The 22,610-nt window shown below is 34.6% G+C and overlaps 2 protein-coding genes across 2 annotated transcripts; one reads left to right on the top strand and one right to left on the bottom strand.

Annotated features, from left to right (window-relative positions):
* Nucleotides 1–1,952: 1,952 nt before the first annotated feature.
* Nucleotides 1,953–6,429, top strand: LOC132268782 (phospholipase A1 PLIP2, chloroplastic). The gene is made up of 5 exons (XM_059769618.1): nucleotides 1,953–2,947; nucleotides 3,913–4,413; nucleotides 4,701–4,760; nucleotides 4,981–5,397; nucleotides 5,498–6,429. Exons 1-5 carry the CDS (start codon nucleotides 2,282–2,284, stop codon nucleotides 6,074–6,076), a joined length of 2,223 nt encoding a protein of 740 aa, XP_059625601.1. The 5' UTR covers nucleotides 1,953–2,281; the 3' UTR covers nucleotides 6,077–6,429.
* Nucleotides 6,430–13,533: 7,104 nt separating this feature from the next.
* Nucleotides 13,534–15,576, bottom strand: LOC132268783 (uncharacterized). Its single transcript, XM_059769619.1, has 3 exons — nucleotides 15,216–15,576; nucleotides 14,921–15,140; nucleotides 13,534–14,002 (listed from the first exon to the last, which is right to left on the bottom strand). The coding sequence occupies exons 1-3, from the start codon at nucleotides 15,419–15,421 to the stop codon at nucleotides 13,787–13,789; spliced, it is 642 nt and encodes a 213-aa protein (XP_059625602.1). The 5' UTR covers nucleotides 15,422–15,576; the 3' UTR covers nucleotides 13,534–13,786.
* Between the last annotated feature and the right edge of the window lie 7,034 nt (nucleotides 15,577–22,610).

The raw sequence follows: 22,610 nt of genomic DNA, 5'->3' as shown, positions 1-22,610 counted from the left end.
TCAATTAGTAAAGTTTTTAAAAGTTGTTTCTTCTTACTCTTTGGTGAGTCCCTCACTATTTTTAATTTCTAACTGTTTGCAATCTCACTTTATATATTTTTTTTTATTATTTTCATCAAATGACTCCTTCTCACACACTCAAAATGTTTTTTTTTGTCCAACCAAAAACTCTCTCTCCTTCTAACACAATTTTGATTTTCATTCAACACCTCTTCTTGAAATCTTGGAATAGTTATTGCGCTACCTATTCTCTATCATGTTTAATATATTTTGTCTTACTCTCTGTCATGTTTAATATATTTTATCTTTCTGGGTTTAAAAAATATTCGCACTATATTGGGCAATAACAACCCTCCCACAACGTGCATCCGTTTTTCATAGATTTAAAAAAATATCTCCCCCACTGAATCAGACGAATTTAGTGTAGAAATAGACTTCTTGAACATGCACTAAAATAGAACGTGATGTGATAGAAAGGTGTTTTTTTTTTTTTTTTCTATAATAAAGATGAAGAGTCAAATAAGAAAAAATGAATTTGAGGATGTAAATAAGCGAACTTGAGAAATTTTTTTTTATTTTTTGTAGCATGTGGATTTGAGAATTGGAAGAAGATGGAATGAGTGATCTCTATAGAAATTAAAATATAACGGTTGGGAGTATAGTTGTTGAGGAAAGAAAAATAAATAATTAAAAATATTTTTAATTATTTAATAAAGAATTTAAAAATAATAAATTAATAGCAAGATAGTGGGTGTAAACCGGGCATGGCTAGTGAAATAAAGGAAATAGCCCCAAATTCTTAATGGTACATACTTTTCTGGAACTTTGAAAGGAAAATGTTCTGGGATTAGCATATTGGAGGTCCTTGCCAAAACCAAAAATAAAAACAAACAAAAATTTGAAGCCTTACATTTTTCCGGTTTAGGTGCTAAAAATTCAAATGTAGTATTTATTTAGTAATAATAAACAAATGAATTTTGTAGCATTCCTCTTCTGGTGAGGCTTGGCTTACGCGAGTACATATGAATAAAGATAAAAATGCTATATTCTCTAGGTAGACAAACTAAAAACTATCAACACCAATCATACCCTAACCGCCCATTAACCATCACGTAATCTCTTTCTTCCAAAACTGGTTTAAGTCTATTACTTCCTACAATACAAAATTGAGAGTCAATTTCAACAACAATAATTCAGCAGAATATAAAATTTTAAAACTAAAATACAAACTCATTAATAGAAATTATCTGTTTTAACATGATTGGTTGCCACACTATTATTAATCTCAAAATAAATGTTAATTTTAGTTTTTTTTTTTTATTATTATATTGTTACTAAATGAATTATCAAATTTAGAGCCGGTGAAAGTGATGGTTTAATGTAAGAAAGTTAAATTAGGTTTGTTTTTTTTAAGTTAAATATAAGAAGTTAAAAGAGTGAAACTAGCTTGCATTTGTTTTCTTTTTAATTTTCATCTCAAAAGAAATATTTAAAAAAAAAAAAAAATCTTAACAGTTTAATTTATGGAAGTCAAAATAATACTTTTTATAAAACGGATGGCATAATTTACTAATATTATATTAGATGTCGCAATAGTAGTGGCGGCCGGTACCACATATGAGGTGTCAGCTATCCCGAACTTAAATCTACCGAAAGATATGATAAAAGCTTTACGGACACGTCAACATGGCTTTAGTACTTCATCTCATGACGTGGCAATCCCAGAAACATCCAAAGACCAATTGTCCATTATGGGTCCCGAACCTTACACGCGCTTTCGTATCCATAAAAAGCTGCAAATTCTTGATATTGGTGTACCATACACGTGGGAGACACGTAGTGGTATTCCATTTTTACATACGATGTCGTATTGAATAAAAATCGAAACGCCTTGTTATGCCTACGACGCCGTATTAGGAATCGTGTTCGTTCTTTCCCATGAAATAGGAATAACAAAAGCTTAATTGAAATGGTTGAGACTTTGCTTTGCCAGAGAAAGAGGGAGGGAGAGGCGTGAGGTTGGTGACCTGTTTGGTTTAAAACGCAGACGAAACCTTTTTCATCTTCTTCTTCTTCTTCATATTTATCTCTCTTTAAAATTGATCAAACCAAAACCCTAAAATTCAAATATTGTGATGCATGTTAAAGCTATACGTCCCATATTTGCTCCCAAGCCCTAGCTAGCTCTGAGTTTCCACATAAACAATATAAACGCGATCTAACTCACACGTATAGCAATCACACACAGCCCAGAGGAAAAATATTAACATAGAATTCAAGAATGGATAGTCTCTGTTTGAAAGCAGGGATTCACGGGATGACGTCACCAATTGCCGTCGGCGGCGGAAGTCTTGAGCTCCGTACGAACCCGTCTCATATTACCGCCTCCGTTGGCCGGACGGCGTCCTCAAACGGGATTTCGGTGGAGAAGCCAACTGTCTCATCTGCGGCGCCGCCTTCTCAGAGGACGTCGTCCCAGGGATTCTTTTTCAAGTACCCTCTCAGATCTCTGTGGCCCGGAGGTAGCAAAAGGTACGACGCCATTGCCTTAGACGACGCCGTTTTGGTTGAGGAAAGAGAGCAGGAGAAGAAGATGGGAGTTGTTGATCCTGAAGAGGATGAGAATGGGGATGAGCAAAACGGTAATTGGGTGTTGAAGATCCTTCATGTGAAGTCTCTCTGGAGAGAGAAGGGGAAGGGAGGGATTGAAGAATTGGAGGAAGAAGAAGAGGAAAAAAAAGGCAGGGTGAATGATCAGAGCTGTGAATGTTCTGGTGGCGGCGATGATGATGAAGAATGTGATTTGTGTAGAGTTGATGATGAGAAGATCGAATTCGATAGAGATTCGTTTTCGAAGCTGCTTCGGAGGGTGTCATTGGCGGAAGCAAGGGTTTATGCTCAAATGTCGTATTTGGGGAACCTGGCTTATTGCATACCCCAAATCAAGGTACGCCTTTACACCTCCCTTTTGTAGACAAATTGTTTGTTATATGGTTTACTTTCATTAATGCTGAAATTGAACAAATCCAGATTCCAAGATTTCTGTTAAAATGAACCCAATGGGAGAGTTTGTTGGTTTGGGTGGTTGTTTTTGTAACACCAGATTTAGCCATCCATTATGTGTTTTTTATTTTTTTATTTCATTGCATCTGGAGTATTCTCCAGATGGGTTTTTCAATCTTTATGTAGGTGCTTTCAATCGATTATATAGATTGGTTTTTATTCAATGCCTGAGTTGTGTTTAATATAATGTTTGGGATCTCCTACAGTCTGTTTTCATAAGAAGAAATCAGGGAAATTTCTGTCCTGAAACCTCAGCACCAAAGTATGCCCAATTACAAAATTTTCTGTTTACTCTAGGAGCTTTTCCACAGAGAAATCTGGGCAAACCACGGATATCATTTTCAATGTTTAGTTACAATGTTTTAGTGTATCCCTGTTACAACTGAATTTTCATCAATATTTGGGATGCTTGTAAGAAAGTTTTGATGGGCATAGTTTTAATTTGATTAACATCTTACAATATCGACTAATTTATTGTGCGATCTCTGCAACAACTTTTTGTTGTATAACAGTTATATGCTGTATTCACAAAGTTCATGGCTTTTTGTGCCCGAGAGTCACTTGCAAACACTTTGTTTTCTTGAATAACATGTCTTTCCAAACTTCCATGTTGGTTTTTCACTTTGTTGCCATGTGTATTCCAAAAGTATTATGTTGGGTTGTACAAGGATAAGTTTAGGTTGATGTTCTCTATCCAATGCTCTAATTGCATTGGTTATAAGGAGAGTTCCTGTAAATTTTATTTATGGTATTGTGTTCATGTTCGGGAATGTTCTAAGTGAATTTTATCCGTTCACCAGCATTTGATGTTCTGGGGATGAAGAGTATTTTCATTGTTTTTGCTTACAGCCAGGAAATCTCCTGAAATATCACGGACTACGTTTTGTGACTTCATCATTGGAGAAGAAAGAATTGGCCAAGGAAGCAGAGAAAGAGAAGCCTACAGCTGAAGTTCAAGAAGCAGAAGAAACCTCAAAGGAGCATAAGAAAGTCGAAGAACAGAAGATTAATGGGAATCAAATAAGTGCATCTGCTGCTTATCGAATTGTTGCATCTGCTGCTTCTTATCTGCATTCTCATACAATGAGCATTATTCCTTTTAAATCCTCAAAAGCTGATGCAAGTGAAGATTCATCTGAAGGAAGCAGTGGAATCAATCACAATATCAATATAATGAATGACGAGGTGGCCTCTTTCATGGCAACCACCGACTCTGTGACAACTGTGGTGGCTGCAAAGGAGGAAGTGAAGCAGGCTATTGCAGATGATTTGAACTCGACACAATCATCGCCATGTGAGTGGTTCGTATGTGATGACGATCAGAGTGGAACAAGATTCTTTGTCATTCAGGTAGGCACGACATGTTCTTATTTTTTTTGAAGAGTTCAGTTAACATGGTGTTGCTTATGCTCTTTTCAGAATTTTGCATCCAATGGATCAGTAGATTAGTTTGAAGGATAAACAAATTAGTGCATATTTATTATTGTACATTTTAATTTTCTAAAATGTTTAGATCCCTAGAGAAAGTGACTGAAGTTTTAATGCCCAGGATATGAACTTTGCCATGAGTTGCCTCGTTAGATTTTGCATATTTTTGGTATCTCTTGTATGTGTTGCTTACACTTCTTAACATGTAGGGGTCAGAAACACTAGCTTCATGGCAAGCCAATCTACTCTTTGAGCCCTTTCAGTTCGAGGTATTCTTTTGATACAGTTTTCAATTTCTCTTTAGCTGTCTTTTGGGATTCTTCAACTCTGAGTGCTCAATCTGGTGGTTATGCAAGTTTGGAAAATGAGCATTGTATATTTATTTTCATATCAGATGTTTTTTAGTTGAAATTGATGAATGCGTTCCATATGAGACTTCCTTTTTAAAGTTGGCTTAATAGAGGAATGTGATGCATCCTTTTGGTATAGGGACTGGATGTGTTTGTGCATAGAGGTATATATGAAGCTGCAAAAGGGATCTATGAACAGATGTTGCCCGAAATCCATGCCCACCTAAAATCTCGTGGTGATAGTGCCACTTTCCGTTTCACTGGGCACTCTCTAGGGGGAAGCTTGTCAGTGCTCATAAATTTAATGTTGTTGATAAGAGGAGAAGTCCCACTTTCTTCCTTACTTCCTGTTATAATGTTTGGGTCACCATCAATTATGTGCGGAGGGGACCGATTGCTTAGGGAGCTTGGATTGCCTCGTAGTCATGTTCAGGCAATCACCATGCACCGAGACATTGTCCCCCGGGCCTTTTCCTGCAATTATCCTAATCATGTAGCAGAGCTCCTTAAGGCTGTGAACAGAAATTTTCGAAACCATCCATGTCTTGAGAAACAGGCAAGTATTTCTTAAAGGACATACAAACTCCATATAGATTGTCACTTGCATTTTTGGTATTCAAGAATTAATTTTTTTGCATGTGTTTTTTTTGCTACAGAAGTTGCTGTATGCTCCAATGGGGGAGTTTCTGATTCTACAGCCAGAAGATAATTTTTCACCAAACCATAATCTCCTTCCTTCAGGCAGTGGCCTATATGTATTAAGCTGTCCAGTGGCGGATGCCATCGAGGCAGAGAAGCGGATCCGGGCTGCTCAGTCAGTGTTTTTAAACTCGCCGCATCCGCTTGAAATTTTAAGCGAGCGGTCTGCATATGGCTCGGATGGAACCATTCAAAGAGATCACGACATGAATTCTTACCGAAAATCCATTCGGAGCGTAATCCGGCAAGAGCTCAGCCGTATGAGGAAGGCTAAGAGAGAGCACCGGCGCAAAGTTTGGTGGCCCCTTGTGGCACCAAGTGGCATCAATGCGGGTATCTTTGTGGGAAGACACATGGCATCAGTTAAGTTGGGCCAAAACCAGTTAAACTTTTCTGGCGCCTTACAAACTGGTAGGGAGTCTTTGAAACGGTTTGGTAGGATTATTGCATCACAGCACATGCATTTGCTTCTTGTGCTGTTGTTCCCTGCACGATTGATATTGGTAGGGGCATACAGTGTGATCGGTTTCCGTTGACTACAACTAGTCAATCTGGATGGCCATTTCACAGTTGGTGGACATGGCTTGCAGAATACTACTGGTTAGATTATTCTTTATCCGTTGGTTACAGAAGGAATTAATCTACATTTGTTGTTATCTGTAGATGGGAAAATCTTAAAAGTGATTGTGGAGAGAAAAGGTAGGAAAAAAAAAAAAAAAAAAAAACCATTTGAATATCATTGAATACAAAAATTAATTGAATTCCAAATGATTAGGTTGTAGTGGAACCATGTTTTTTTCTCTCAATATTTACATGCATATATATATATATATTGATAGTCGATGTTTGGACATGGAGGAAATTATGGTTTGCTGTGCGCTAGTTTTACATAGATGTAGTGTGTTGAATGATTTCCTTTGATATTAATTAATCGGAATATTTATGAGGATGTGATTTTGTTGGTGTGGGAAATATGTTTGATATGAAACGGGGGTTGAAAGTGAGATGATAGATGTTGTTGCGGAGGTGTGCAATAAACACAATGTTGAGTTGGTTGGACAATTAACAAGCACGGCAAATCTCAATTTCACAAGTCTGTTGCATCCCATTTTTTATTGGAGATGATGATGCAGCGGGTGCTATGTTGTCATCCATTTATTGGGTTGATTCATCAGTTTTTTCAAATTGCAACTCCCAACAACATCTCATTTATTGTTTTATGTTGGTTAGTATAAATGTGATTGGATGCGTAACTTTTTAGTACACAAACTTGTGGAAGGAGAGTATTTTCAGGATAATTATTGTTAAAAACTAAACTGAGAGAAGAAAAAAGAGGAAACGAAGAAAAAAAAGGCCAAAATGAACAAACAGGAAGTCTATAAGATACATTTGAAATCATGCTATATAGCCCATATATTATCATAAGATTAAAAGAAACACTGAAACACACATGCGAATTCACATTACATGTCAAAGTATATAGGGGTCCGGTCCCAACTCTCTAGTCCAAATTGGCTGAAATGATAGACAAAATAGGGGTCCGGTCCCAACTCTCTGGTCCAAATTGGGTGAAAGCATATAAATATCTATCCATCCAACAAGGCAAAACAGACCCCACCCTGCTTTGGGACAGTGGTGGTGCTTATGGGTTTGGTTGGCTTCATACTTTCTCTTTAATCGTTTTTTTTGTCTCCTGAACAGCCATCTACCATTTCCATGTCTCTTTATTTAAACAAATCACCCTCAACTATATTCATTACTTCCTCACAACAATACCAAGTTGTAGATTTTTCTTTCATTATCCAAGCCTTTCTCTTTTTCCTTCAATGACTTTCCCAACTCTACATTTTTCTTTCATCATTTCTATCCTTATTGGGTTTACAAAAATAGAAAAAGTTGGATATAGACCGACCATACATGCCAAAGCTTTGAAATGTGACCCAACACGTACAATGAATCAAAGTATTTCACGTGATCAATGGAAAAATGCATGTGCTTCAGGAGATCAAAATAAATGAGACGCTCAACCGACATATACCGGCCCCACAAGCGTAGCTCTAAAAAGTAGACAACAAACATGTGAGAGGGTTTCTTCTTATTTTATGTTCAATGAGAGATTGAGATTCAATATCATGTGCAATAAAAATTTAAAAAATACTAATTTAATTCTTAAAAAGTCTATTTATAGAGAATAAAAGTGAAAAGCACTTTAAATACTGTCGTCATCTATAAAAGCACTCTACGGACATCCCTACAAGAAAGTTCAGCACCACCAAACAGTCACCAAGGTGTGGTTAAGCTCAATTATTAAAATGCATATTATTTTGAGAGAACAATAGTCCTCTAAAAATAACTTTTTTATTTTTTAACTTTTTGATAACTATTTTCAAAACTACAAATCAAACATTTCTAAATTTTTTTTTTCTCTTTTTTTTAATGTTGTTTCTAAATTCCTCCAACGCAGAGTAATTATTATTATCCTAAATCTGCCTATTAAATTTTTTTTTTTTTTTTTAAAGAAACTTTATTGGGAAAGAGTGCTGAGACATCCGAGGTTTTTTGTCTTCAGCTTGTGGATATTAAATCCCCGATCAGAAAATCTAGTCCCCACAATTAGAGATTTTTAAATAAACAAACACAAATACAGATATTTTCCAAACATTGCTTACTTGAAAGGTGGGCTATATTTCCTCCGTTCAACCCTATACTACTTTTTGTCTACATCTCTTCCCCACACACAGACGCCAACTAGGCTACGGCTCTAGGATGGAGACCGCACCCAACACTAGGATGCGAGTAGACCAATCCCCGGTCGAAAGCTCCAACTTCAAACACAATAATACATCTCAGAATCTCTCACTTGAGAGTGTCTCTCATCATGTTTAGACCAACTTCTCTTTCCTTAATAAGATCATTGGTTCACAAACAATTGCCTGTTATAACCATGTAGTCATGGATAAGAGCCACACAGAGGAAGGATTTAGCCCAATTTCATCCACAAAGACAACTTTTTGGGTAAAACTAGTGTCAAAACTGTACTAAAACAACTAACTAATAAACATTGAGATCCACATACTGTGTCAGATGTTAACACTGAATAATCTCATTCTGTTTGCACACATAAACCCATCAAAATGGAGTAAACTACACAACCTCACCCAGCAGCAATTGAAACCACCCCCCCAAATGATCTCTGCTCCAACATTCTTCTACTTTATAATATCTACCACAAATCCTTTCAATCCCATAATTGATCTCTCTTTTTCCAGCTTGATGCATCGCCAATCTGTGACACCGAAAAACTGCTCAAGAGTGCCAATAAACCCCAGTGTAGCTAGCAACCACTGAATTTAACTTTTCAGTTAAAAACTTGTAATCAAACTAAAAGTGGTAGATCAGAATGAAAAATGCTAAACTCAGGCAGCCCAGAGTTCTTAAAAACTATCACTCTTTTTCATTCTCGAGTTTCCTCACACAACTCTCATGACTTTCAATAGAAGTCATCAATTATTGCATAATAGGAATGACAAGATTGTAATCGAACTTTACTAGATAAATAATATAGACCATTCACTCCCGTTAGGCATTAGACAATTCGTTGACAAATCCTAGCATCAAATATCTCATGCAATAAACATTAGCCCAACTTGTGCTTGTATAACCTCTCCTCCCTCAAAAGGGTTTGAGTCCCGTGGTGGGCATTTTTGGGGTGTGTGTGAATATTTACATAACCAATAATAATAATATCTCAAGAAATCCCATCATTAGTCTTTTAAGTCCCTAGCAGTAGTCCTTAGAAAAGTGAAATAAAGAGCCTCCAGAATGCAATGCATATGCTTCCTGCTACTGCTAGTAGTATATTGCAATTCAAATGCAAACTAATGCCTAGAGAAAAGTAAATAAACAGTATACAGCAGCAAGTAACTCTCTGAACATTTAGAATACATAAATTGTATGCATTCAGAATAACGCATTTCTATTAAGTTAAAGATCTATTAGGGTAATTTGATAAATACAAGCAATGGAATATAGTATACTACAGTTCAACCCATCAACAAACCTTTTGATTCTTAACTTACAAAATTTGAGGCCGAATGGCAAAAAATAACCCCATAACTTGAAAAGATACCAAATGGGACGACCAGGGGATGGGATTTATACTAAATTGAGTTCCAATGCCGGTTTCATCTAACAACTTGCATATCAATCTAACACAAAATAAAAAGGATAATTAGAGAAGTCACCATGAAACTTTATTTGTTTGAACATGACTAGATGACACTACAGGACTTTGAAGATCTCACACACTGCAGAAATAAAGGCAACCAAATGAATTGCTTGAAAGCAATATGTATGTGTAAGGTATTGAATTTTTGCAAAGAGAAAATCAGTGATTAAGTAGTATAGGAGATATTAAAAGAATTCATCATATTCTGCATAGCACTTGGCGAGTCACATAAATTTTTGGGCACTCGGTTAATCGACTTTATAAAAGAGAGATGACAATTTAAGTATTAATTGCATTCCACAAATGACCCAAGTTCTAAGTCAATTGAATTCCCCTCCCTCCCCCCACAACTCCCCATCCTAGCCCCCCCCCAAAACACCCCACAACCACCCAAAAAAAAAAAAAGGTGGTCAGTTTAGTTGTCTAATTCCAAATCCTGTTTGGAACACGCTGAACAAATTCAATATTTAGGATGTCAAACTTATTGGATTTCAGCCATCCAATCTCCACAAACACTATGAAAATCCAAACAAAAATTAAAGATATTATATACAAAGATCCAAAAACAAGCATGAAGATGGGGCACGCCGGAGGCCAAACCAAGCATTCCTACATGTCAAACAAAAGGACCCAAATGCTAGCTCTACTAAAACATAATAGATATGTTGACTGATTAACTAGTCAATTAAAATTGCAGAACCTCCTAAACATTACCGTGTTTTGGACCAAAGAAAATAATAACACTAGGGGGTAACGGGTTGAAAAGAAGGCCCAGGAGATAACTGAAAGATGAACCAAAGAAAAAATACCCAGCAATAAACTAACAATGAAAAATATAATTCAAGGAAAAACTAGGGCTAAACTAGTAGAAGATTATGTTGGAAATTTGGAATGTCCAGTGGCACTTGGGTTTCCCATCAACACATGCAAATGAACAGGCAAACTGTGACATCTAGGATGTTTCTACCTCTTGTTGATTGGCATGTAGGACACATGACAGCATGTCATACCAGTTGAACATTATTTGGACACTAAACAAAAATCTTGTATTTTTTATGCTCGTAAACATATGTATGTTCGGTTTATAGGTTAAACTTGGAAATATTGCATTTTATCCCCTGGGATTGGGCCCTAAAAGAAGCAGACCCTCAACAGTTCAAAGTAACATTAACACCCCCTGCAGTGGTGCGCAAGGTGAAACGATACATTTCCCATTCAAATTGACAGCAGTGCCTTTAAATTTCAATCTTGCAGGAAAATATTTTAAAATTTTCAGTAATTTTAATGTTTAAATGATGTTTATGCCCTAATGAACTTTTCTTTTCTTCTTTCGTCCCCCCTCCCCTCTCTCTCTCTCTTCCTCAATCACCACCACCACACCACCATTAGCAAACCTCCCATTACCACCTTGAACCACCCACAACACCATCTCTTCCACCAACTGCTCCCATTTTCTCTCAGTACTTCTTCTCTACTAGAAATCACAGCAACTACCACTCACCAGTCACCACCTACGTTACATGGTATCTTCTAAATGCCAGAAGTACTCGTTTCGAACACAAAATACCTGGGTATAGGTGTGGGATGTTTATCCAACATGTATGGTTAGACACGCAACTATCAAACATATAGAATCCTTCCAAATTTATTACATAACTATATAAATATAACTCTTTTATGTTACTTTTGTTACATTACTACTTAAAAAGAGCAAGATTTCAAGATTAAACAATCTATATTAGACCCCAAAAAAACCAGTTTATCCTAAAGTAAAATAATACAATATATATATATATATATATTTATATTTATATGAATATTTAGTTGTGTCCATGTATCTTTGAGACTGGGTATTTCAGAAGTATGTTTATAAACACATTTGCAACTGACATATTTCAATTAATTAGATCCAGTAAAATTTCTATTCTTTTCCTCAGTTTTCTTATCAAACCAACAAAATATACATTATATATATTTATATATGTATACATACATACATACATATATATATATATATCTAGAGAGAGAGTGAGATTAACCCTTTCCGGAATTGGAGTTGCAATGCCGTCATCTTCTGCCGCTAGTCCCCTATCACCAGTCTGGCTACCCTAGCTTCTTATTTCTCTTCCTTACCCTTCAGCAATATAATCCTTTGACTCAAAACCTTCACGGCAGTACGTAATTGAGGGAACCGCTCATCCATAAATATGTACCTCTGTGAAATCACTATGAGAACTAACTTTCAAAAACTCAAGACACGAGTCGATCGGCAGGGACAAAATCTGTGTGCGTGATTATGAGATAGTAAGTAAAAGAGTGTGGTTATGGATATGGCAGACGTCTGAGATGGAGGAAAGGTTGAGGATGTTATAAGGTAAATCAAACGACAACGTTTGCTTTCTCTTTTTTCTTTTTCTCTTGTTTTTTGGGGATACTGTTAGGGTATTTTTGTCATTTTACACTTCTGTTAATGGCAGGATAGCGACAAGACCTTATTTTCCCTGTTGTTATACTAGAAGGGTGTTTTTCTAACTACAAGGATGTGATATGCACTATATTGAAAATCAAGGGGTGTTTTTTGCACTATAGTCATAATTTAACAGATTGAAAATGGTTTTTTTAAGCGAGAGAATCAGTTGGGGGCTAGCTTTACAGACAGTTGATGGGTTGTAAGACTAGAGAGAACAAAAATGGGAGTTCGATTTAGAGAATGAGAGAAGAGATAAAATATTAAGAAGAAGACAGTAGTTTAGTCATTATACATTAGAAGTTAACCTCATTACATTTTAGATTGTATAGACTACACCTCAAAACCCCATTACATTTTAGGGGTCGTTATTTGGTGCAAAGGTAAAAGCACTAGATGACAAACACTGAAAAATGAGTTCTAAGTCTAAGAGTAGCCACTTTGTACAAGAATATAAGCAACCAAATAGATGGGACCACCTCTAGATAATGATCTTTTAAACTACCACAAGTTATTACTATTGAACGTTGAATTAAGAAGAATTTCAATATATTAGGCCTAACCACAGGGGGGAATGCAATTTCCCCAATAAACTTAATAGCAAACCACCTTTATGGTGCTTCCACATGGAAAGACATGCACGGTCCAATCCAAGCCCAGAAAAGAAATTAAAAAAAAAAAATGCAGCCACAAGAACCCAAATACATCAATAGATGAATATATTCCATCAAGTAAATTAACAGAATTCTTTTACTGTCGTGCAAAACCATTTAAGTGTTTGGGCTGCACAGGGCATGACTTTTGTGATCAAGGCCAACAGATTCGAGGCCAAAATGCTAAGGGGAATTTACCAACAATAAAATCTTGCCAAGCTCTTAACATGATGGATGTTTAATGCAGCAATTGATGAGATATTAAGAACAAATCTTAGTGACAGATGTTTGCATGTAGCAAATCTAATGCAAAGCTTCAGAATCTGAGATTCGTTGAACAGAAATAGCCCTGCAAATTAATGGATGTTTGATACTCAAAGATACAAAGCCAAAATCACGATGCCAATTTGAACCCATTTCAAAAACCAAGATATATAAACCTAATCATCACCAGTGCATCAAACAAAATTTGCAAACAATGATGCATGAAATCTTACAATTTTATCCCAAATATATCCATTGTAGCATAAGTCTGTACTACAAAACATGCAAACATAGAATTCGAACAAGCAAAAAGTTTCATTATGATGCTATATATGGAGTTATTGCAATTTGGAAGAATACGGAGTCATCAACAAATTAATATTATGATGTAAATGAAGTTATTTATTGAAATCTACGATGAAAGTTATACAGAAGCCATACCAAGTATTTTTAAATGCAATGTAAAATGGACAAACTTGGTTCAAATGATTCATAACACAATGAGATTATTTCCTTTCCAAAGGAACTCCAAAATCCCCTTCAGTCAATGGAGGATTGTTTCGACCAAGTATTGCACATTAATAACATGATTAACATAACAGATCCTTTCCCTGCACGGGCAACAGAATTCAATCTAAAGGTCGATTTTACCAGCTAAGTACCATGAATGCAAGGCAAGGCAACCAAAAGACATGATATTGGCAAGAGAAGATAACCCGTGAATCATGCCAAATTTCTTGTTCATAGCTGCAAGCTTTGGGTTCACCTTTGCAGCTTCCCTGTTCTTTGACCAACCAACTTCCTCTCCAATGTTCTCTTCTCTCTCAATTTTGTGCCTTTCCTTCATCATCTACCTCACAAGAACAAAGTTTCAGATATTAACAAGAAAAGCCATAATACTCCAACAGATAGAACTCAAAACTGGACCAAACTGAATAAGGACATTCTTGCAGCATTTCTCTATGAATCTTCCTCAGCCAAAAGATAACAAAAATTATTGTTGACATAAATTAACAATTATTTATTATTATGTTCCACAATCCAACATTTTGATCAGTGGACCAACACTAAGAACTCAACATAAAATTGACGTGAACAATAGCAAATTTGGAATTCCATAAAAGTCTGATCAAGCTGAAAAATAACTAAAATATCATTCATCATCAATTAACTACTAATTTAAGTATCAGAGAAGACTTATTAACAAAAATTCTTTCTTTTTTTTTTAGAAAAAATGGATGTTTAATTTGAATGAGCTTACTGCAAAATCTCATGAAGAAGAACATATAGAAAATGCAACATAATGTAAGTGTTTGACTCGAGATATTCTTTTAACTACTATAATTGGTGTTAGTAACCGGACAAGTTGTCATAGTTGCACACTACCAGGAGAATTCCTCATTTGAAAATCTTTCAAACATTCTATGGATGATTATGTATAATATGTACAACGTGCGTTAAGTATTACAGCAATAACGAGCACTCACGGTTAAGTATTACAGCAATAAGGCCGAGGCATTTCTCATATATTATATATCAACAACACAAATATTTACTACCCGTGGGTTTTTTTTGGATAATTGATGGGTGATGTTAAAGTTTAGGGATCAGATTGAAGTGTGAATTCAGGACCATAATTAATAAAGCTCATAATTTATTGGACAAGCAGAAAAAAATAAATAAATAAATAAATAATCATTCAAATTTCATTTTTTTTAAAAATAAAATAAAAAAACCTGATATGTGATTGGGAAATGAAATGAATTACCCCGACGGTCATGGGTGTAAAGACAAAGAGATTGGTGAGATTGAAAAGGAAGGCAGAGAGAAGGAAGACCAGCTGGTACTTGTCGACAGTGGATGAAGACTTCCATGGATGTAGGTAGCCAAAAGACGCCACCGAGATCGCACAGCACACCCCAACCATTGAAAAGTATGCTGGAAACATCTTGCTCTGAAGATTACCGAATTGATGCCTCGGAAGATTCCTGCAATCATATAATGATAAAGCGTAAACAAGAAATTAAGGGGAAATTGGGTTAAAAGAAGAGAAAAGAAATTACTTGAACATGATAATGCCGCCGATAAAGGTGACCCATAAAGCAGCGCCCCAAGCAGTGGAAAAACAGAGGAGATGAGCGAGTTTGAGGTAGGTGGAGAGGTTGGATGGAAAGTGACCGTCCGATTTTGATCCAAATGACTCAGGTGAGAATATGATTCCCACTGCCAAAAAAGCCACCGCAGTCAGAAATCGAGTAATCCAACCCATCTCTTAGACGCTTAGGGTTATGATTCTCTCTCTCTCTCTCTTTCTTCTCTATTCTACTACTCGTATAATGTTTTTCTTCGTCTCGTCTTTTGAGGAGGAGGTTGCAGCAAGCAAAGCAAACAACGTAGCGGTCTTCTCTTCGTATGTAGCGGTCTTCTCTTCGTATGTACTATGTACTACTGGCTACACCTACTTTTTCAGGTGGGACTAATGCACGTGACCCACGAGGACTTCGTTTTCCTTGTAAAGCAATTTCTCACCTTCCTTAATAAATTGCTAAGAAGAGATCACTGTCACCTAAGGTAATGGTCCAATAAATTCTCTTCTTAATTTTTCATTGTGAAACACTCCTGAAAACTCAAATATAATAAGAAATATATTATGGAAATTGTGAAATAAGATTTTTTTAAAATTGCAACATCTTAAACATGTAACATTAATTAAAAAAATTAACAATCTTACAAACGAATGGGTTTGAGTCGTTTCATAACTAGTCGGGTCGATAATGAATTACTAATCTTCTAATGACTCATTTTTGTTGGGTCATGAACAGGTCAATAATTAAAAAACAATGCAAAATCATGCTTTATATTATTTGAGCCTGATTTTTTCGGTTGATTATTGATATTTCAATCACTTTTCAAAGTATACAAGATTGAAGTCTATGCAAAAGACAAAAGTAAATATATGAATTTATTGCAAACAATACAGCAAAATAAATAAATAAATTTACAATAGACTTCATGGCTTTCAATTCATTAACTGACTGGAATATCAAAAGAGTGTATTTTTAGTTAAACTAGAAAAAAGTATTACTAAATTAGACTGGGATGTTTATTTGATCCGTTAATCTCTCAATCTAATTGGATTCAATCCAATTCGTACTATTCAAATTGATTTTTTTACTGTAAGGGTTCGTTACAGATTTATAAATTTGGAATATGTATGATTGACTCGATTCACAAATTATGGTCTCAAAAAATCGATTAAATCCGTGAAACCATTAATAAATATAATTTATATATATATATATATACTAATTCTTTGAACTCTAAACATCAATTTACCCCTTTTATTCACAAACAGACACAAAGCCTATTCTGTTTTACTGATTCTTTAATAATATAATTCTTTTGTTTGGTGGATCATTTCGTATTCTGTTTGCTGATTGGTTATTTCCAGTTGTGTGATGTTCGGTTTTGTAGTAGTGTTGTTGGATTGGTTTGGCTACTGAAGCATTTATTTTAATTGGATTACTGTAGATTCCTTTTCATGGTTATTTTAAAATTAATTATAGAGTAAAGTGAAGGAAAAAAAAAAAAAAAAAAAAAAACCAAAAAAAAAAAATCAGAAAAACTAACTCAGCTATGTAAAACTATGTAAAAATTGTTCTTGACCATAAAATTTGACTATATATATATATATATATATTAAAATTCCAAAATATTACATGAAATCAATGATTTTATTTTTATTTTGTCTTAAGAACATTTTAGGTATTGTAGTCTTCAAATTAACAAAAAAAAATTATTTGTTCAGTTTAAAAATGTAGAGGAATCTTTTTTTTAATAAATAAGGAGGTATTTGCACATTTTCTATATAACATATATATATATATATATTTTTCACTTTACCCTTAAATATATGAACTCATGTTTGATAAATTAAAAATTTATCTATTAGGTCTAGATCAACATACACACAATCTATAAGAAGCGGATATGTTTAGGTTACATTAGGAAGTACAAATTCAAACACTAGATCTCAAAGAAAAATAGGACACGGTATAACAATAAATAATAATATATTATATAGTCATTTTATCCATATAATAATGAATAAAATCACTAATTTGGAGGGATTTTTTTAACACTAATTTGGAGCTTAGAGCTAAATGTTGTGTTTTCTTAAATTTTATATTATTTTTTTACTTAACTTATAATATATTTTAAATTGCATTGAATATCTTTTTTTTTTTGATATAAAATAATAAAATTTTTGATATAAAATAATAAAATTACCGGTCATATCATGAGTGTCCAAAATGTATCTTTACCGTGTCCATATTACATCCAAAATTGGAGAGGTTAATGGGTTAAACCAAATAAGAACCTGATTAAATCCTAATCTAACCAAATCAAATTTTAATCTAACTCTATCTCTCTAGCCTTCTCTAATTCTCTCTCCCGACCACATAATCGAAAGAAATAATAATGGTGAACATATATTTACTAATCTTATTCATTAATTTCTATAGTCGAATGATTCATACAGGGAATCAAGTTAAACATACTATCAATCCAACGCAAGAACCCCATTAATTTGCTACCATTTTTTTTTTTTTTGGGAAAGAATAAAATTGTTCAGTTAAATACTTGTTAAAATATGGCTTGGAGTTCTTCCTCAGAGATACTATAAGCCATGGTGGAGGTGCCGCCGCCAAAGGAGTATATATTCTTCTTTGACATCAACTGCGCTGCTGTGCTTCATGAAGATCAGACAAAAAAACAAGATTGCTTATTGGAGGCTAATCTGTTTCGAAGAACTAAACTCTCACTAGGCTAGTTACAAATTAGGGCTTCGGTTAATAATAAAAGTGTAAGAGATAGATTTAAATTAGGATTTAATTGAGATTATATTCTGTCTAACCCATTAACCTCTCAAATATTTTATTATTTATTTTTTTATATTTAGGACCCTTGTCATTTTATTTGTAAGCCACGTCTGCGATAGGTATGAACTTCCTATTACCTATGAGTAGCAAGTATTGTTTTTATTTATTTATTTATTTATTATTGTTAATCTATTGATTTAATATTTCTTTTATGATTTAGGCTTTCCTTCATACAACAACTTTAAATAGATAATTTTGATTAAGTGCATCACAGGTACTCTGTTACAAGGTGTGTATCCATAAACCAAAGACAGAAGAAGCAAGAAATGAAACTGTTGCGACATCTATTTCTTTGTTTATAGTCAAGATAGGCCGCTCCTTTGACTGCCATTTGTGGGAAATAAGGAATATCTCACCCAAGAGTTCGTGGGTTGGTCAGCCAAAGAGCCCTAGCTCTGGAATAGTCGATGAATTGTGGGTTGGTAGGGATAACAATGCCTCTCTCTATTAGTGTTTGCAGCTTGTGTGGGGACATGACATATGAAATAGCGGATGGATTTGGTTAGACAATGTGGTGTTGGTAAACAAGGGTCAATCAATGGATTTGGTTCCTCCGTCCTCTGGTCGCTGTTGTTTCTATTCTAGATCATCTGAAAATAGGGGCGCCCGCAGGTTATGAAAAGACTTTTTTCCAGTTTGTCGGTCCCCGATTATAAGTTCTCGTCGGTCATTCTTGGTTTCTTGGCTGCAAATCTTCCGGTCCTGGGAGAGGTGGCGACCATTATCAAGAAATACAAATATTTTGCTTTTCAAGTACATTTGCTCTATTTTTTATTATTTTTTTTTGGAAGGATACATTTTGTCTATTGTTGCTTTATCTTTTAGACTACTGTTCATATATATATATATATATATATGCACCCGCAACTTCTCTTCATATTATTAGAACTTTAAATACACAGCTAATAAATTGATTGCACGCTCATAATTTATTAGGTGTTAAATCTACACTACTCTGCTATTAAAAGTGTAGATTTTTATTTTTATATTATTTTTATGCAATTTAATATATAAATAATTACCTATATAAATCACTTTTTAAATGTCACATTATTAATTTATTATTTTTTCCTTTTAAACTTATTGGCTTTATAGGCCGCCCTTCCGCGCTCTTTATTGCGAACCATCTTTGTCACCACCGCCCGCCAATTCCGTCCTTGCTAGATCCATCAGGGCCGAGCACCTCCTTGCATCGGCTATACAGACCCGCTTGGGTCAGACTGACTTATATAAATCATTTTTCAATATCAATTAATTTATTGATTTATTGTTTTTTCTTTGTATAGGCTTTCTGCCTACCTATCAGTTATGAACTACTTTTATATATATATTTGATATTAATTAGTTATATATATATTTGATATGTTTGAAAAAAAACCAAGTAAGCTCAAACTGCGTATCATGCACTCCCTTTCAACTTGTAAAATTCCCACATTAGGGCATTAAGTAGTTGATCAATCGAGTCACATTGTCAAATGTGGTGTTCTTGTGTTTCCAATTAAAGGTGGTAGACCAGAAAAGTTGTAATCTGGGGTGGGCATTAATAAATAATAATCCTAGTCCAATAGACGCCAATGAGCATAAAATTGAAAAGGGTTGGTCAAATCTTAACATCAAAAGAAAAAAATTTGCTGATTTTCCATGGTCATTTGGTTGAAACGGAATAGTATTCCACGGACCAGTGCACACACAAAGACTAAATAAATACATATAATAATATAAGTTTTGTATTATACGGAATAGTTAATATTAATTAGAATATTTATGGTGATTAAAAAAAAAAATTAGTGTTATTGTACATCAGTTCACACAGCTTAGTCCATATGCAATACTACTGGTCCTCTTAGTCCGGTCCATATGCAATACTATTATTTATCTTAGCTCAGTCCATTTTGCAATCCTGGCTCTGCTCCTAAATAAGAGTAACTTAAAAATAGGGTAATTTACAAAGATTTTCCCTATGATTTACCACATTTATACAGACCTCCCTCGTAGTTTGGGAATTTATTCGAATCTCTCCTAACAATGAAAATATCCTACACGGACTTCCCTTTTGTTAGAGTCAACGTTAGTCAATGACGAAATATACTGACGTCGTGTACAAAATTTATTAAAATCTCCATAATACTCTTGTCTCTACTAATTGATATATACACACACACACACACATAACCGTTGTGAAACAACGGTCCATTTTTTGTTCATTATTAGGGCTCAAATTTGGGAGCTGTTATCCATTGCTCAACCATGACTGGGTTCATCTGCAAATCAAGTCTTCTAGGTACATTTTGGAAAAATAATAATAATAATAATAAGAAGAAGAAGAAGAAGAAGATTGTTCGAATAATTTGAAGAAAAATGATGAAGATGGAGAAGACTTCATCTGTAACTTAGGGCTCAATATTTTGGGTACGTTTTGTTCATCTACAAATCAAGTCGTATGGGTATGTTTTGGAGAAGAAGAATAAACAAATTGTGTAAAGAATTTGAAGAAAAATGACGAAGATGAATAATACTTCATCTGCAACTTAGGGTTCAAAAATTTTGATACATTTTTTGAGGATTTCATCTACAAATTAAAGACTGAATTCTGGGTTACAGGTTAGTGGGATTTGTTCTTAAAATTAGGGCTCAAATATTTGGATTTTCCTTTCTTAAAACATGTCTACAAGTACAAAGGGAAAAGCTTCAAGCTTGGGTGATTTAAGGTACAGGGATATGTATTGCAAATGTAAATCAAAATCTTTAATTACGGTCGCAGGTTTTAATGATAATAACAATAAGGGGAAGTTGTATTATGTTTGTCCAATTAGAAACTGTGGTGTTTAGGAATAGTGAAATCCAATCACTTAAATTATAGAGGAAGCGGAGAACTCTTCTACAACATGTAATCAAGAAGATGAATTTGTTGAGATCATGGTACATGTTGTTGAGATAAGTTATGAGATTGGTGAGATAAGGTCCGAAATTGACAAGTTAAGGTATAAGATTAGTGAGAGAAGGTCTGAAATTAGTGAGTTAAGGTTTGAGATTATGTGATACCCCCGGATTTCTGAATGCGGATTGGCCATGCCCATACCCGATTACCCGAGGATATCAAACCAATTAGTAATAAACGAACACGGAATACAATTAAGGTAAACCGGAATAAATAAAACTGCTAAAAAGAAACTAAAATGATAATCCAAAAACTGAAACCTCAGAGTAAAATTTTATAAATCATAAATTATTCTAATACATCCAACTGCTCCATTTCTATTACAACTTAGAAATCCATCTAGTGGACCCTTAATAAAAACCAACACTGGAAAACGAACAACTGAAAAGAAATCCAATGCTAAACCATGAAGAAACCTCATACGTCGTCAGAAGAATAAGTAGTTGTCTCTATTCAGCACGAACAAGCTCTAAGACCTGGAATCGTCCATTACCTGAAAAATAATAATGGGTCAGGCCCACGAACAAGTTCTATCATAACTACAATCCAAACAGAGACCGATACGCAGATACATCCTAGATGTCCCAACCATAACTATATAGTCCGTAAATAGATATATATTCACATTACAGGACTCTCACTGGACTATGATGAGGGTCTCAACCTGAATAGAAGGCAACATGCAAAACACACCTTAGTGGACATGACTACCTAAGCCTAACAGGGTATACTTCAACCAGCATAGCCAGCTACGCATCCTATTGCATATATGCCCCCTAACTGTCGACTATGAGACTCAAGCTCAGATCGCGGTACCATAATTATATATATAAATTCCATCCAAATACAATGTTGTGCCGGTCAACTGTTCGTCGCTCAACACACAATATATAATTAGGATTTAAATGTTTTAATTAAATCCCTAACTTTCCTAACATATATAATTTCCATCCGAATACAATGTTGTGCCAGTCAACTGTTCGTCACTCAAAACATAACATATAACTAGGATTTAAATGTTTTAATTAAATCCTTATCCTTCCTGATACAGAATTATAAACAACCATCCAATATGTCGTTCAACTGTTTTAGTTGACAAGATATGAAACCATGTAGGATTTAACTGTTTTAATTAATTCATTCTGTATGTATGAATGGATAGGAATTAGCGTTTTGATCTAATCTGTCCCTCCATATGCCACCGTCCCATACCGGTGCATGCAAATGATCCGTAAATTATGCAACATTTTAAGCAGTCCATCAAATAAAGTCCACCTAACCCATATAGTTGATAAATACAAATTTGAAACAGTTCATCAACTAAATATCCATAATAATAACCATGTAATTAACGAGACAAAGTTTAGTTGTTCGTCAATTTAAAATCTAGAATCCATCCAGGTAATTGATAATTTAACTTAAATTTCAATTAATCCACAATACAGTCCAGCACTTAACAATATTAGCAATCAGTAAAGTGCCAATTATAAATCAGAGAATGATATAATATAACTCAGAAAATCCAACCAAACATATTGCATTCACATATAATTGAGTTCAACTATACTACTTATTTT

Source organism: Cornus florida, unplaced genomic scaffold (assembly GCF_030987335.1).
Source record: "Cornus florida cultivar Cherokee Brave unplaced genomic scaffold, ASM3098733v1 CherokeeBrave_3.0.0_Hap2_Chr08, whole genome shotgun sequence".
In the NCBI taxonomy this organism is placed as follows: Eukaryota; Viridiplantae; Streptophyta; class Magnoliopsida; order Cornales; family Cornaceae; genus Cornus; species Cornus florida.
The sequence above is the reverse complement of the archived record's forward strand: the minus strand, read 5'-3'. Positions and strand labels throughout refer to the sequence as shown.

Coding starts and splice junctions, on each gene's coding strand:
- LOC132268783 (XM_059769619.1), bottom strand. CDS start 15,421: ATGGGTTGGATTACTCGATTTCTGACTGCGGTGGCTTTTTTGGCAGTG. Junction 15,141..15,215: donor GGCGGCATTATCATGTTCAA/GTAATTTCTTTT, acceptor ATATGATTGCAG/GAATCTTCCGAGGCATCAAT. Junction 14,003..14,920: donor TTACACCCATGACCGTCGGG/GTAATTCATTTC, acceptor CTTGTGAGGTAG/ATGATGAAGGAAAGGCACAA.
- LOC132268782 (XM_059769618.1), top strand. CDS start 2,282: ATGGATAGTCTCTGTTTGAAAGCAGGGATTCACGGGATGACGTCACCA. Junction 4,414..4,700: donor CAAGATTCTTTGTCATTCAG/GTAGGCACGACA, acceptor CTTAACATGTAG/GGGTCAGAAACACTAGCTTC. Junction 4,761..4,980: donor TTGAGCCCTTTCAGTTCGAG/GTATTCTTTTGA, acceptor CTTTTGGTATAG/GGACTGGATGTGTTTGTGCA.